This window comes from Vicia villosa, linkage group LG3 (assembly GCF_029867415.1).
Source record: "Vicia villosa cultivar HV-30 ecotype Madison, WI linkage group LG3, Vvil1.0, whole genome shotgun sequence".
Taxonomy (NCBI): domain Eukaryota; kingdom Viridiplantae; phylum Streptophyta; class Magnoliopsida; order Fabales; family Fabaceae; genus Vicia; species Vicia villosa.
The window spans coordinates 178,419,009-178,436,719 of NC_081182.1; the positions used below are offsets into that span (position 1 = coordinate 178,419,009).

The 17,711-nt window shown below is 40.0% G+C and overlaps 1 protein-coding gene across 1 annotated transcript; it reads right to left on the reverse strand.

Moving 5' to 3' along the window:
• Positions 1 to 16,359: 16,359 nt before the first annotated feature.
• On the reverse strand, positions 16,360 to 17,325 carry LOC131659450 (uncharacterized). The gene has a single exon (XM_058928639.1). The coding sequence runs from the start codon at positions 17,323 to 17,325 to the stop codon at positions 16,360 to 16,362; it is 966 nt and encodes a 321-aa protein (XP_058784622.1).
• Positions 17,326 to 17,711: the final 386 nt, after the last annotated feature.

The window sequence follows — 17,711 nt, forward strand, 5'->3', positions numbered from 1 at the left end:
TTTGGTGATTAATCAAGTTGAATCAAGTTGCTGCTGTTTTTTTTACAGAATTTATTTTTCTGTTGTTGGCTGCTGTATGCTCTGATATCTGGTTGCATCTGTTATTGTTTTAGCCAAAAATTCGCCAAAGGGGGAGTTTGTAGATGTTGTTGATTGGCTGTATTTTTTGGTAAAACTAATTGTGGTTCTATCATGTCAAAAACAGTGTCATGACATGCTTTCTGTTGTTGTGAAGTCCTTCATTATGCAGGCCTTTACCTGATGTCAGGGCCGATGTCATGACATTCGCAGCTGTTCGTTATTTTCTATTATTACTTATGATTGTATGATCTGATAAGACCTTATGCGCTATATTTGGTAATAATGGATTCTGGTCTGTTTCAAGGACGTCTTGAATGATTACTATTATGAGTTCCTTGTGTAATGGAGATTTGATTTAATTAGGGCAAAAACTATTTTGTGGATCCAAGGCCCAGTTGCTGTATTGTCTGAAGGCTATTTAATCCGTGCAGGTGCTGCTGTTGCCGTCAGGGGTTTTCTGGTTGAGAAACTATTAGAGTTCTGTGTGTTTAAGGTTCTCGTTGTAGTTTTCTTGTAAGCCAAACAATCATCATGATGATTGTCTTGGTCTAGGTGTTTTTGTTTTGAGTTGTAAGAAGTACTCGAAGCTTTTAAGCAAGAGTACTATTGTACTTGATCAAAGCTTTTAAGCAAGATCAAGTTGTGTTCTTGAAGAGTGTCTTCTTCTGTTTTTAATTGGTTAGTTTTTCATCACTGCTGTGATTGAGGGGGAGTGAGTAGGATCTCTAGTCTAAGTTGTTTAGATTGAAGTTGCATTGGGTAGATATTATGTGAAAGGCGTAATATTGAGTTGTATTACCTTGAATTGATATTACTTATAGTGGACTTCCTCCCTGGCTTGGTAGCCCCCAGATGTAGGTGTGTTTGCACCGAACTGGGTTAACAATTTTCCTGTGTTGTTTTCTGTTTACACTTTGTTCATTTGTTTAAAAACTTTCAGATAGTGATGTCGTGACATCCTGTAAGACATCGCGTGTCTGAGTCCAGAATTTCAAAAACTGAGTACAAAAACAGCTTTGGGCCAAATCGCTGACCACACCTCCCTCTTCAGCCCAGTGCGCCATTTTTTTTTGGCTGGACAGAAGCTAGAACAAAAATAAATCTGTCTGGGCCAATTTCCTAAGCTCTGCGCCCAGAATTGTTCCCTGCACCATTATTTTCAAATTCAAACCCCCTGTGTGCACTATTTCACATGTTAGATTTAGTCTTTTTACTAATATGTTTTGTATTATTTTTAGCATAATGAAAGACATAAAAATCATTGTAGTTTTGTTGAATTTTTGCATGATAGAAAAAAATAATAAAAACATGTAATATTTTGCTTGTTAGAATTTAAATGTTTTGTTATATTGTTTAGTTTTAATTCTTTGATAAAATACCATGAAAAATAGTATGTTTGATTAGATTTCTCGCATTCATAAAAAGAAATATAAAAACATGTAATATGTTCTCTTGTTAGAATTTATTTGTTTTGTTACATAGTTTAGTTCTAATTCTTTGATAAAATGCCATGAAAAATATGATGTTTGATTATCTGCTAGTATTTTCTATAGCGTGCTTCCTTGTTACTACTGATTTGTTTGCTGAGATGTGCGAGGTACTTCGAGAGAGCCTTTGATTGCGATTTGACTTGCTTCGTGTTCCACTTTATTTGTGGGACACGGATTCGCTTCCGGTGCGATTGATTTGCGTCGTGTTCCACTTTATTTGTGGGACACGAACCTATTTTCGATGCTAGTCACCTGATCTCTCATTCATTGAGATGTATATTCCTGCATTGTCTGGTTTGTGTTCTCTTGCAGGTTGCTTATGTGGTTATGCTCGACGCGTGCCACATGTCGCTGGTGATCTATTTTCGCGACGACGCTTTCTGACTTGCTTTGCTTGATGCTGGCTTACGCGAAGTATTCTGGACTTCTTTGCTTTCGCTTGCTAGCTCATTGCGGATTTGTTATCCGCTCGGTATTCTCCTTGTCCCTTTTACCTATTCGTGTACCATATCTTGCCATGAGAAGTAGGGTAGGCATGCAGCATCATATTTGCCATGAGAAGTAAGACCTAGGCATTCATCTGGCCAAGCCCTCGAAAGAGGCTCTGTTTTTGTTTGTTTACTATTCCTTGCCTCTTTCTTTGTTACTGTTCACCCGTCTCGGAGGACTTTCCCCGTGGACGGTGGCTTCGGAGGACTTTCCCCGATAGCTAGAACGGTTATTTTTTGTCTTGTTCACCCGTCTCGGAGGACTTTCCCCGTGGACGGTAGCTTCGAACTTTCCCCGTTAGCTAGAACGTTTATTTCCAGTTATAGTCTTGTTCACCCGTCTCGGAGGACTTTCCCCGTGGATGGGAGCTTCGGAGGACTTTCCCCGTTAGCTAGAACGTTTATTTCCCGTTATTTTCTTGTTCAACCGTCCCGGAGGACTTTCCCCGTGGACGGTGGCTTCGGAGGACTTTCCCCGTTAGCTAGAACGTCTCCCTAGTTCCCAGGTCACTACTTCGGTAGTTTGCTTGCTTTACGAGCTGAGCTCGTTTGTGTGTTGCATTTGCATTGGTCACTACTTCGGTAGTATGCCATATGTTTGTGATGCTTGTTCACTATCTTCTTATATGCGATGCTTGTTCGTGTGATATCTTTGTGATGCTTGTTCACACACCTGCACATGTATGCCTGTTACATGTTGTTTGTGATGCTTGTTCGCATTTTCATTCGTGATACTTGTTCACACTTGCACGTGTATGCCTGTTACATGTTTGTCTTTCTATCTGTGATGCCTGTTCGTATGATATCTTTGCGATGCCTGTTCGCCTGTTCTTATCTGTGATGCCTATTCACATGCCATGTTTGCTAGGATCTTTGTGATGCTCCTTGTTTGCATGCTCCCTTAGGGTGCTCAGTTCCGTTTCTCTAGGAGACGCGAATCGAGATAGAAATAGAAACTTTTGAGCCGAACTACGGCGCTCTGATTTCTCCATTGCACATTTGAGGTACGTAGGCACAGGGTACGAACACCCTAGCGAGCGGACTTTTCTCTTTTTCTTTATTTTGTTCGAACTTTTCTTTTCTTTGTTGTTTTGTTCGATTTTTTCTTTTATCTTATTTTCCTAATATTTGCATGTTTCCTGCTATCCTGTTTATATTCCATTGCATGTTTCCCTTTGCACATTGCATAACACACACACACCCTTAGATTAGAAAACTAGCAAGAATGGATCCTGTGGAGTACCACAAACGTGAGGGGTGCTAATACCTTACCCTCACGTAACAGACACCCTTACCCGTTCTTTGAGACCTGAGCTATTATCTGGTTTTCTTCGATATTTTCCATTCCTTATTGTAGGATAAATAGATGTTCGATGGCGACTTCATTGTTTTGTTTCGATGAGTTTTCCAGTTGCTTCAGCTGGCGACTTCACTGGGGACACCTGAGTGTCGTTCCTAGTTCTTGCTTGATTCCTTTTCTGTGGGTCTTTGTGTGTTTACTATTATCATCATTGTATATACTGCTTGCATGCATTTGCATCTATGTGTTTACCGCTTTCCATATTCTAGATATACTGCTGTGCTGGCTTGGTTGTTTTTTTGGCGGGCGGGATGTTACTGTGAGGTAAAAGGTCCATTACCCAGACCAGGTATACACTTAGATTAGCGTGGATAGTTATGTTGGCTCTCATGGCGCCTGGCACGTAGAGTTGGCATAGCATACCACAACCAGGAGAGGACTCGGTGAGGCGATCTCTGTCCTGCATGCTTATTGCCGTAGGCAGGCGCTCTCATTGTTTGTTCGAAATTCCTGGCGACCATTAGGGACATCCTGTATGTATTTAGGATTCCTACCTGTGAGGTTTTGGGATGGGACAGGAAACCTTGGCTCCTACATACCATTTACTTCTTCAAATTGGAGGTCAGACCTTTATTTGGTCTGTTCTCATTGTGCGCGATATTTTGGTATTCTGAAACGACGGCGGAGCTTTGATCCTGTTACTTTTGGTTCTATTCAGACATGGTACAACAGGAGTGGTTCTATCGGCGGTTAATTGGTTCTTGGTATCCTGAAGCAACGCAACACCTTTAAACCTGTGCAATTATATTCAGTATTGTGGAGACATTGGTTCCCATCATTTTGCATCGTTGCATAATTACTTTTGAGAAAATGATGTATAAAAAATAACAGCATACATGTTCCTTCCATTTTCAAGGAATCATATCTTTAAGTCTCGTATCGAGCTTTTCCATCTTTTATTTGCTAAAAAATCAAAACACGGGGATTCTTTGGAAATTGAATGAACATGGCATTGCACGCATATCATGCATCTCATACATTTCATGCATAACAGGTGTTCATAGTTGGGGATTTCTTATTCAGACTTGGTATTCTCTCCAGACTCACAGACTCGACTTGTTCTTATGGTTTGTTCAGAGATTAGTCATGGAAGAACTTTGTGGGGATTTTACCGAGAAGAAAGCTCAGTTGGGGTTCTTTTTAAAGACTTGTCTTATGCTCATGTGCTTCCATGCTTGCTTTATTTGCAACTGCTTAAGCTCCGTATTGTGTGGATGTCTACAGGTTCTATGCTTGATGACGATGACACTAGGTATGAGTTCTATTCTGGGGCATCTGGTCGTGATGTCTGATCTGCAAGTCTTTGAAGTTACTTGGGGCTCCCGAACGAGGGATAAGCAAGACATTGTCTATCTTGAGCATTGCACCATTTGCATTGCTCGAATCCCTGATGCACTTACAAATTCCGTGTGACTTCGCCAGAATCTTCTGCCAGATAGTAATCAAGAGTGATCTGCAAAGGTATCTCTCATTCTCAAAGTTCTGTTTCACATTCTGAGTCACCTCTTCCTCCTCATGGAGTTTCCTTTTCAGCAACCATTGCTTGTCAATAGAGACAAAAAGAGTAAGAGAAACAAGCTGATGAGAATCCTAATGCCTTGCGTCCAGTTACATCCTTGCTTGTTGGAATTTCAATTGGTTAAGATTCGTGCTTTGGATGTTTTTCACCACAGATAGCTCTCCTGATTTCAATGACAATACTAGGTGTGTTCCATGCTGGGGCACTTGATCATAATGTCAAGCCTTACAAGGTGTTGAGGTACAAAGATTCCAGGACTTGCTCGATGCTGAGAGATGTTTGAGTTTATTCACAATGGTTCCTACCAGTCAATCCCGTTTCATCTGCCGCAAGTAGAATGTTTGTTCTTCCTCGAGGAAGTAACTCATGAGAATCACTTGCAATTGATACTGCCAGAGGTTTCCTTCATAAAAACTATTGTGTGTTCCAAGTAATGACTTTGGTGGCCAAGCACAAAGGTTATTGTTGTTCGCTGATAGTCATACAAGTTTCCTCTAGTCACAATGGTGATTTCTGTTTCAGCAACTATATTTAGGGCTCCCGACCGAGGGATAAGCAAAACTCCGCGTTCTTGAGTTTGCATCATTAGCAGCTAAAACCCCTAAAGCATTCACAAACTTCAGTCGCTGATTTTTTTGGGGCTCCCGACCGAGGGATAAGCAAGACGCCTTGTATCTTGAGTTTGTGCACCACTTGCATGGCTCAAATCCCTAAAAGCTGGACACTTGCAACTTCTGCATGACTTTGCCGAAATTTTCTTCCAGGAAGTGATCTAAAGTGTTCTGACGTAGTGCTTGGTGTGCTTTCCACTATCGGGGAACTTGGTTATCTGATTGAAGGTTGTTAGTCATTCAGAGATAAAGTTTAAGACCTGATTGACTCAAAGGCTATCACATTTGCACCTGAATTCCAGAATTGAATTTCTCCTTTGACTTAGCGGATCTTTTGAAGCAATAAGTCCATACGAAGAGGATCTCCTCAACACTGGCAATTCCTAAATCATCATGCATGTTCATGTTTAAGCTTTCTTGCTTTGTTCAATACTTTTGTATGTAAAACTTGTTTATTTTTGAACTATAATCATAATGCATTGGATATGTTTGTCTTGAAAAAATCCATTCGCTTTTGCTCTTATATGTTTTCTATGCTTTTTGTGATACATAACTCTTGCTAACAAAGCATGACAACTCCGTAGGGAGAATGATGAACATAATACCAAGAACCTCAAATAGTATGCTTTTGAGTAGAACCTTGTTGATGATGTACAGGCATTGTTTCAAATTCCCAAACACTGGAGATATAAGGGAGTGAAACCCTCGTTAACCCCTCTGAGCCTTTGAAGTAGGAGTTTCTTTTCAAAAAAAAAACCCTCACATTTAACCCAGGGCCGGGTAGTATTCAGTTAACCTGATCAAGCATTCAAAATTCATCAGGAGCACACATTTAAAGATACAATAATGGTTATCTTTCAGAAGATTGAGGAAAGTCAGAACCTGCAACGATTATCCCTCACCTAAGGAGGTCGAAACATAAAGATTATCCCTCACATCAAGAGGTCAAAAGATGATAATACCACAATGGTAATTCTTCATCAATTAATGACTCAGGCAGTCACAATCACCTCCAACAAATCAGAGATTCCGGATCGTACGACTTGTTCAAAAAAAAGGAAATAAAAGAATGAAAAAAATAGAAGAAAGCCCGCTAAGTCAACAACTTGAAAGCATGTGACTTAGGCAAAAGTTAGGGCATCCCACTGGACTTCAAACTCAAAATTCAAAAGAATTTGTCCAGGCAAAAGTTAGGGAAACAAAAAAAAAATAGCAAAAGTGAAAAAAAGGATTACAAAACAAGGATCCTCATGAAAGGAACAAAGTCGTGTGATCAGACACCAAAATGAAAGGTAAAGTGATTGCCGTGTCCAGAAGACCTCATTTACTCCTCAATCATTTCCAAATTCCTCTTGAAAGATGAATGCTTGTGTCAAGTTAACTGAACTTAGGACTGGAGAACATCATGAAGGGGGTGGGCACCAAATAATTTGAGCCTAAAAATCCTTTTTTCTAAAAACCGTGAACCTGGCCACGTTACAACCCTTAAAAGTCCTAATTGAAGCAGGGTTAATTCGAAAGCAGACTATACCCGAGAATACGGTAAGCTGACTCCTAAGAGATCCGCTAAGCGCTTGAGTTGGTATCACACCATCTTTCTTTAACAAAAACAAAAATCGATGTTACGACATCCTTTCAAAAAGTTTATTTAAACTTCAAGACAAACATACTCTTTGCATTCGAATTATATTTCTCATAATAAACATTCTTTGCATATGAACAAGTGCTTAACATCAGGAAAGTTTCCATCATGAACTTCAGATGAAAAAGTTTTATCCTCCCGAAGGACAAGTTGTCTTTCGAACTCCGTTGAGCAGAGCCAGCCATATTTCAAAGTCTGATCACCCTCAGGGGCACAAAAGCGTTTGATTACTCTACCGAGTAAGTTTTCAGTCAATCTGAGGCAATCAGGTCAAGATTCGAAGAATCTCTCAAAGTGTTGAGTAATAAGGGACATTCACCCAAACGTATTTGAAGCTACCTGAAACGCTGGTCAATCAGGGCATGGTGCCAAAATTCTTGATACTGGGGCAAGTCAGTTTGATACAAATAGATATCAGGAAGTCCTTACGAGGCAAATTTCTTCAAAGTCCCTCCGGCTGGGGCAAGATACTATGCAGTAGCATTCTCTCCTCATCAGGAGGTGATCAGTTTAGGTTCAGGTGTGAGCTAAACAAACTTATGAACTCGAAGACCATCGGAAAGTCAGGGTCGCCATCCTCAACATTCATCAGAGACTGAAAGTCCATTACTTGTTGGCATCCTTACAATCAATATGGATATGCAGAACACTATGAAAGCCAATGCCTGTTTGGTCCCTTTGAAGTCAACACTTGCTTGACCCCTTAAGCCCACTTCCTGGTGGCACTCTCTCGGAAGGTCAATGCCTGTTTGATACTCCGGCCGATACTTGTTTGGTATTCTAATCAATTCTTGCCTGACAACTCGTGAATCCATTGCCTGTTTGGAGAGTTTCAAGCCCAGATGTCTGACAATTTGTTGCTTTTGCATTTGCCCATTATGGGTGAGCATCACCACCCTTTCCATATGAGGAAACCCCTTGAAGATGTCATGCTATATCATGGGGCATTCTCATCTGTTTATCTCACAGGTACATCCTTTCAAGTGCACCATGCCAGCACATCGGCAGATTTATCCAAGTGAAGGATTCTCATTCCCCAGCTGAGTGCATCCAAATGAGTTTTTCTTCTGTTCCAAGATTCTCATCTCCTTAGCAAAGCATATCTCAATGCAATTTCCGTGCTTCAGAAGCCTTATTCCCCGGTGGAATGTCTTCTCCCCAGTAGAATCAAGATTGAATGGTATCTGATTCCCCAGCAAGCTCTTAATGAGGTTCCTTGCCTGTATGCCTCATTTTCCCCAGTAGAGCATTTCTCTCCCCAACAGATTGACCTGTTTTCCCCAAGAGAGTTATCTTATTCCCCAATGGAGTTATCTTAACAAAAGGTTCTTATGCTAAGTTCCTTATCCCCAGCGGATCTCTCATATCCCTAGCAGATTGCTGTGCAGAAGTATCCATCTTCCCCACTGAGTTTCTTTCCTCAGCAAAGATTCACATGCATCCTCAGCAGAATCTATGTCCGTCCAGGATTTCCCCAGCGGAATGCGTTCTACACCAGCAAGTTGGTCACTCCCTATCAGAGTTGTGTTCATGACTTGCTCTTATCTCCACATCCCCAGAGTGTCAAGAATTTGCTTCTCCAGTGAAGTTGCCAGGGTACTCCCTGAGCAGTTAAATGGGATGTTCATATCCTCTAGCAGGATTTATTCCCCAAACAGAGCTCGCATCCAGATTCGATCGTCTCCAGCAGATTTCTGATCCATCTTTTTCAGCTCGCAGTTGGTGACTTCTGGTTACTCATCTTGTCCTCCCCGCAGAGTTCCATGCTCTCTCTAGGGCTACTTCAGCAATTCAGTGCTCCTCCGCTGTCTCCCTAAGCAGCGTCCGAATCATGCATCATTCGCATTGCATTCTCAAAGCGTATAATGTCTTCCTTCTCAGGAACGTTATTCCACAAACATTCATACATGCATCATGCATAAATCATATCATATCTGTTTCTTTCTGCAGGAAAGTTATCAAGATACAAATGCCTCCCATAGAGCAACTCGCCTAATCATTACAGACGCTTATCTTGATGTCTAAATCAGAAGAAGTTTGTCTCCCTCTCCCTGACATTGTCAGATCAGATGAAAGTCATGCTTATTCCCGATGTCCCCAGATCGGTTAAAGATATTTGTTCCTATCTGTTGGCTGGGGATTTCGTTTGGAAAGAATATCCTTTGAAGAGTTACAAATCGAAGGAATATGGCTACTGATGGCCATGCTTCGAGGATGTTGGTTTGAGTTGGAATAAAGATGCTTAGACTTGGAGCTAATTCGAAGAGGAATATCTTTAAAAGACTTAAACGTTTTTGCGAAATACGTAAAGTACTGAGGCTGAACGTGTCTTCGTGGCATTCTCGATTCTGGTTGCGTTGCCACGTGTCGAAAGAAGATTCAGGCGAGATGATTTGAATTTTGAAGTAGTTTGTGTAACCGCACAAAGATAGATGGCATCCCAGGGTTTTCTTGTGGGCAACGTGGCATTAGATTAGTATAGGACCGTTAGGGTCGAAATTAGTATAAATAAGGGTCTTAATGTTAGGATTTCGTGTGTTCATTTTGTACAAATCACTCACAAATCACTCAAGTATCAAGTGTTTAGAGAACGAGTTCGCTGAGAAATGTACGTATGACACCAACATCAATTTAAATACATTTGTATTTTTCCTTTATTCAAGTATCTTTTCATTATTACTGCTTCCATTTATTTCCTGTTATTTATCTTCTTGCATTTCTTTCGTTGCATCTAAACTTTCATTTCGAAGCACTTTACATTCCTGCATTTTACATTACTGCATGTTATATTTTTGCACTTTACTTTTTATGCAATTTACATGCTTTTACTTATGTTTCTTTGAAAGTTATATTAACTCGTATGACCAGTATTGTTTCAAGTGAACATTCATAAGATCGAATCACAAAATAAGTTTTCTCGAAGTCAGAACATGCAAACATGAATCGAATCCTTTCAAAAGACATTTGTTTGACTATGTCCTAGGATCAATCTAGTCGATCCTGCGAGTAACCAAAGTATATTTTATAGTTTGGAGGACTAGCGGTTGTTTACCGAAAATCACCGTAAATACTATCCTGATTCCAGTTCAGTTGAAGGAACCGCCTCCGGATCTCTGTCGATCTTCTGAAGGAGCAAGCCTGCTGATGCTTCAGATCAGTTGGAAATATCTACGTCCTGACGATTTATTTTTGTTCAGAAGAAGAACTCATCTGCCCAGTCCTGGTGCCTACTATCAGTTGAAGATGTTTTCTTTTCCCGGCGCACATAGTTCGGAAGAGATATTTGTTCCTATTCCTGATAAATCAGACTTTCAGTTGAGGGAACCGCCTCTGGATCTCGTCGATCTTATGAAGGAGCAAGCCACTGATACCCAGATCAGATGGAGATATCTGCCTGATTGACTTTGTCATTCAGAAGAGGATTGTTCTACTTATTTTCTAGCATCGAGCCTAGATCAGTTTAAAGACTTCCTTTCCCGGCGTACACAGTTCGGAAGAGATATCTGTTCCTATTCCTGATAAATCGGACTTTCAGTTGAGGGAACCGCCTCCGGATCTCGTCGATCTTACGACGGAGCAAGCCACTGATGCCCATATCAGATGGAGATATCTGCCTGATTGACTTTGTCATTCAGAAGAGGATTGTTCTACTTATTTTCTAGCATCGAGCCTAGATCAGTTAAAGACTTCCTTTCCCGGCGTACACAGTTCGGAAGAGATATCGTTCTTGTCTTGATAAACCAGACTTTCAGTTGAGGGAACCACCTCCGGATCTCGTCGATCTTACGAAGGAGCAAGCTGCTGATACCTAGATCAGTTGGAATATCTGCCTGATGATTTAATTGCATCAGATGGAGATGTCGCCTTGGTACCCAGACCAGAGATACTTACTACTCGTTGATGCCCAGATCAACTGGAATATCTCATTTCGATGCCCAGATTGACTTAGACATCTATCCCCGATTCCTGTTCGGAAGACATCTGCTACGTCTGATACCCAGATCATTCGAAGATGTGCCTTCTCTTGATGCCCAGATTAATTGAAGCTTTTTCCCCCCTGCCTGTGGGGTTGCATGTTCCTTCTTATCACAAGTTGGAGCTACTTAATTATCCAGGTCAATCGAAGTTTTTTCTCCCTGTTTGCAGGGCGGTACATTCCTTCTTATTGCAAGGTGGAACCTTCTATTGATCAAGAGCGCAAATTTTCGAGTTCATTCTGGTATTCAATCTACTTCCACCTCAACAGTTCGAAACTTTCGTTTCTCACTCGTTAGGTTCAAGAAGTTTGAATAGGGGCAGCTGTTGCACCCCAAAATTTGCCCTCTTCTTCGTGCTATAAGTTATCAACGGCGTTTATTTCGTCGTTTGAAAATTGGAAGAAAAATTAAAGAATTTTTGTTGTTTTTAAAGACAATTTCAGCGCAAAGGTTTCCTCTAATTGCTTGTTGTGCAAGTCAAGATATTAGCCATGGTACAATATATGGTTTGCGGGATCATTGTGATTAAAGTGTTATTACGTGTTCAAACACTTGTTACTCGTAATGCAAGTCATTTATGGTTTGAACGTTAAATGTGAAGTGTTCATTGAAAATTGAAGATTATTTTGGAATATTCACTCATGTTTGCTAAGGCGTTCAAATATTATCAAAGGTACTAAGCTCATGATTCGTCAAGAGTTAATTCCGGGCGTAGGCCTCAAATGTATTCATCCTTAATTCAAATTTGTTCATGTTCATCCAAAGATCGTTCGTGTTCAATCAAAATTACAAAGGTGCAAATTATAAACCATGTTTAGCCTTTACATTTTGGGTGAATTACAAAAGTTACATGAACATGTTCAACCTAAGGTGTTAAGTTACAGGTTCTAAGATCATCATGTTCCCTTTGTTCAAGCTTCAAAAATAGCTCCCTGCATAATTCATAGCCGGAGCCCACATAAAACCGGCTGCACTTCAAAAAAGGGGACGGAAACACCCTGTGTAAATATCCAATATTTCGGTTCAGCCAACACAAATTCTGCACACAAGACTTAAACAGTTTTTTCCATAGTCTATGGTCTAACGGTTGAGCCCTTCACAAAACCGAACCGGTTCCCGCAAAACCGCACCTAAATCACCAATAAACCGAACTTCAAGCTACCTGCATCTACACATCAAAGCCCGATTCAAAATTATACAAAAAGAAGCTTAATCGAGAGTCAAGAGAAGGAGATAACATAATTCAAGAAAAACGTAACAGAAAGAAAAGAGAGAGGAACTCACCATAACAAAACGGTAACAAACTTTTCTCACCATCTTCATCCTGCACTCTCTCCATAATCACTTCCATCTTCATTCATCGATCACCAAGAAAAACTTCATCAGAAAACCTTCAATCCTCTGATAATCACCAGAAAAACTCCAACGTTCTTCATCATCTTTGATTCTTCAATCTTCATAACCAACTCATAACCTTTCATCTTTATTCAATCCTCAACCTACAAAACTCTCCGATTCAATCACCAAAGAAGATTCAGAAAAAAGAGAAGAGAAAATCTGTAACAGAAACGCAGCAATATTTTTCTTCACGATTTATCAATCTCTAATTCTCAACATTCAGAAATGAAACGAAGGAGGAGAAGAATCAAAACCTGAACCGAATCCGTAACAAACTTGGATCCTCTCTCCACCAATCTTCGAATGCGATTCAATCTTCTCAGCATCATCTTCCACGTCAACACAGTTCTTCAATAATCATCATCTTCATCAGCTTCAGTGGAATGAGGTCGATAAAAAGGAAACGCATCAGAATCCAATAATCATCATCGTCTTTGTGACTCAATCTTCCACAACATCATCATCATCGATTCATCATTAGAGACGTATCATCTTCATTCTTCAATCGATATCATCATCGTCAACCTCACGCACCAACGCTACTCACCTTCAACTGCAACAACAACAAACCAGGAGAAGTACGCAGCTGAATGAGATTCAAGAAGAAGGAAGAATAATTGATCTGAAATGAGGGATACGCGGTATTACCTGAGGATTAAAGGTTCCTCTGATCTTCTTGTCATCACGGTTCAAGAGTCGTCGGAGCTCTCCGGCAGGTTTCGTTGGAGATAGGGAGGAGAAGTATGAGGTGTTGAGGAGGAGATGTCGTTTTGCTCTTGTTATTCGCAATGGTGCTTGAAAGACGGCGACGGAGAAGTTCGTCGGAGTAGCACTCCGGCGCCGTTCGCGTATTGTGGGGAGGGAGACCTACTCTCAAATGTACGTGAATGTTCTTTAACCTAATTCCTCTTTCACTTATTCTCAATTAGCATCAGTATTAATTAGGACTAATTAGAATTAGTTGAGTTTAACTAGTAATTAGGATTTAATTGAATCAAAATAATCATTGTGGATCACAATCCCTTGGGCCTTATCACTGAATTGCTATTTCCATTCCCCTTTAAGCCCGATACACCATTTTTTTTGAGTTGATAACAATGAAAACTGAGTACAAAAACAGCTTTGGGCCAAATCGCTGACCACACCTCCCTCTTGAGCCCAGTGCGCCATTTTTTTTGGCTGGAAAGAAGCTAGAACAAAAATAAATTTGTCTGGGCCAATTTCCTAAGCTCTGCGCCCATAATTGTTCACTGCACCACTATTTTCAACTTCAAACCCCCTGTGTGCACTATTTCACATGTTAGATTTAGTCTTTTTACTAATATGTTTTGTATTATTTCTAGCATAATGAAAGACATAAAAATCATTGTAGTTTTGTTGAATTTTTGCATGATAGAAAACAATAATAAAAACATGTAATATTTTGCTTGTTAGAATTTAAATGTTTTGTTATATTGTTTAGTTTTAATTCTTTGATTAAATACCATGAAAAATAGTATGTTTGATTAGATTTCTCGCATTCATAAAAAGAAATATAAAAACATGTAATATGTTCTCTTGTTAGAATTTATTTGTTTTGTTACATAGTTTAGTTCTAATTCTTTGATAAAATGCCATGAAAAATATGATGTTTGATTATTTGCTAGTATTTTCTATAGCGTGCTTCCTTGTTACTACTGATTTGTTTGCAGAGATGTGCGAGGTACTTCGAGAGAGCCTTCGATTGCGATTTGACTTGCTTCGTGTTCCACTTTATTTGTGGGACACGGATTCGCTTCCAGTGCGATTGATTTGCGTCGTGTTCCACTTTATTTGTGGGACACGAACCTATTTCCGATGCTAGTCACCTGATCTCTCATTCATTGAGATGTATATTCCTGCATTGTCTGGCTTGTGTTCTCTTGCAGGTAGCTTATGTGGTTATGCTCGACGCGTGCCACATGTCGCTGGTGATCTATTTTCGCGACGACGCTTTCTTACTTGCTTTGCTTGATGCTGGCTTACGCGAAGTATTCTGGACTTCTTTGCTTTCGCTTGCTAGCTCATTGCGGATTTGCTATCCGCTCGGTATTCTCCTTGTCCCTTTTACCTATTCGCGTACCATATCTTGCCATGAGAAGTAGGGTAGGCATGCAGCATCATATTTGCCATGAGAAGTAAGACCTAGGCATTCATCTGGCCAAGCCCTCGAAAGAGGCTCTGTTTTTGTTTGTTTACTATTCCTTGCCTCTTTCTTTGTTACTGTTCACCCGTCTCGGAAGACTTTCCCCGTGGACGGTGGCTTCGGAGGACTTTCCCCGATAGCTAGAACGGTTATTTTTTGTCTTGTTCACCCATCTCGGAGGACTTTCCCCATGGACGGTAGCTTCGGAAGACTTTCCCCGTTAGCTAGAACGTTTATTTCCAGTTATAGTCTTGTTCACCCGTCTCGGAGGACTTTCCCCGTGGATGGGAGCTTCGGAGGACTTTCCCTGTTAGCTAGAACGTTTATTTCCCGTTATTTTCTTATTCAACCGTCCTGGAGGACTTTCCCCATGGACGGTGGCTTCAGAGGACTTTCCCCGTTGCACATGTATGCCTGTTACATGTTTGTCTTTCTATCTGCGATGCCTATTCGTATGATATCTTTGCGATGCCTGTTCGCCTGTTCTTATCTGTGATGCCTGTTCACATGCCATGTTTGCTAGGATCTTTGTGATGCTCCTTGTTTTCATGCTCCCTTAGGGTGCTCAGTTCCGTTTCTCTAGGAGACGCGAATCGAGATAGAAATAGAAACTTTTGAGCCGAACTACGGCGCTCTGATTTCTCCATTGCACATTGGAGGTACGTAGGCACAGGGTACGAACACCCTAGCGAGCAGACTTTTCTCTTTTTCTTTATTTTGTTGGAACTTTCCTTTTCTTTGTTGTTTTGTTCGATTTTTTCTTTTATCTTATTTGCCTAATATTTGCATGTTTCCTGCTATCCTGTTTATATTCCATTGCATGTTTCCCTTTGCACATTGTATGATACACACACACACCCTTAGATTAGAAAACTAGCAAGAATGGATCCTGTGGAGTACCACAGACGTGAGGGGTGCTAATACCTTCCCCTCACGTAACAGACACCCTTACCCGTTCTCTGAGACCTGAGCTATTATTTGGTTTTCTTCGATATTTTCCATTCCTTATTGTAGGATAAATAGATGTTCGATGGCGACTTCATTGTTTTGTTTCGATGAGTTTTCCAGTTGCTTCACTCACGAATCAGGTAAGATGTCAGAACATCAATTTAGACATCATGCACACACTTCTTCTAGTCTCTAGTAGTAGTAGCAGCACAACACAACCAGCACAACACAACCAACAAGCATGACAGACTATCATGTTCCCCCTAAATAGTAGCATCCAGCAAGCAACCAAAATAGCTACTATTTCCTTAGAAGTAGCACAGTCCTATCAATATGCTAATCAACATGTAAGAACATATATCATAACATCAGAACAAACATAACACATTAACACTTTACTCCCCTTGTTTAGCTAAAAATTGACAAAAAAAAATGAGTAAACGTAAACAAAAATGGAAGCACACACATATTGCACACAAGTAATAAACACAAACGGAAGCACATAATTATGATGGAAACAGACATTTTCATTCATGGAAACACGTTGTTAAGGATTACAAAACAAACATCAACACAAAAGTGTATTAAAAAAGATTATGGGTCATAAGTCCTTATAGAATGTTATCAAAATACACAAACACAAACAACTAAACACGTTCATTCAAGAACTAAAGTTGTTTTCTATTTCTTCTTCTCCGCTGGTCTTTTCACTTCATCATTCTCTTCCTTAGCTTCTTGATTGTCTTCATCCCTATCAGTCACACCTTTGTCTTGATCCAATGATCTAATCAGGTTTTCTAATCTGATTTTTCTCCCAGTGCACGTCTTGATAATCTCATTCAGTTCCTTACAAGTTTCTTGGAGTTCAGCAATGGTTTCCTCTTTTGAAGCTAGATTAGCAACTTCCTTCCCAGATGTTGTGACAATGTCTGGGACATGTGTCCCTATGAACAACTTGTAATGAAGATATAAAGGAGATTCACTCTTGCTTACTATATATGCGTTGTTCATAATCCCAATATGTTGACTGAAAATTATTGCACAAATGAGAGTAGGAGATGCAATGGGCATTTTCACTACAAATGAATGAGCATGCTTGATAGTTTGCTCAAATATGTAGGTACCTAAATCAAAATTGATTTTAGTTCCAACTATATAAATGAACTTGCCTAGCCCTACAGTTATTGAGGAGGTGTGATTTGTAGGAACCCAGTTGGCAGCTCCTATCTTGTTTAGCACAACATACTTTACACTCATATTACTCACAGACAGTTTCTTCATCCTCGGCCATTGAGTCACTTGCCCTGCAGTGATCTCTTTGTAGACGACATTATTAGTTACCTCTTCCTTACTTTGATCATCTTCACATCTTCCTAAATACCTATTAATTATTCTAGGAGAAAATTCCACACATTTGCCTCTGACAAACACCTTCTTGTAATCTCTACTTCTTTTATTATCACAATCACCAGGAATGTTCACTATGAATTCCTTCACAATAGTTTCGTAACAATCACCTATTCCAGAAATAGTCTTAGTTAGTCCTGCTTCCTTAACGAGACTAATGACTTCCTTGCATCCAATATCATCCTTTCCCAATTCTCTTTCTAAGGCTAACCTTCTATGGCTTACAAACTCCCATTTCATCACGTTCTCAGCAAAGTGAAAAAAGATGTTGTCAAGTGCCACCTCTAGAATATTTTCAGGAACCTACTATCTTTCTGCCAGATGGAACAATGTCTTGAACATTTGGTTCAACATCCTCCTCATACTCTATAACAATAAGAGATGCCTTCTTTCGTTTCAGGGACTTATTTTGAACCGTAGAAGTTTCTACTCCACTCCACTTCCTTCCAGGAGTAACAACATGACTTTTTTTAGGAGTCTTTTGGTGATTGTTTGAGGATTCAACAACATTCCCTTTTCTAATTTTTAATCTCTTTTCTATTCTAAGAGTCAATGTCCTAACAATGTGTTTCTCATTAGTATCATAATCATCAATAAGAACAACATCAATAGTCTGATCCTTGTTC

What these genes read in the sequence shown, in the direction of transcription:
- LOC131659450 (XM_058928639.1), bottom strand. Translation starts at nt 17,325, where the DNA reads ATGAAATGGGAGTTTGTAAGCCATAGAAGGTTAGCCTTAGAAAGAGAA.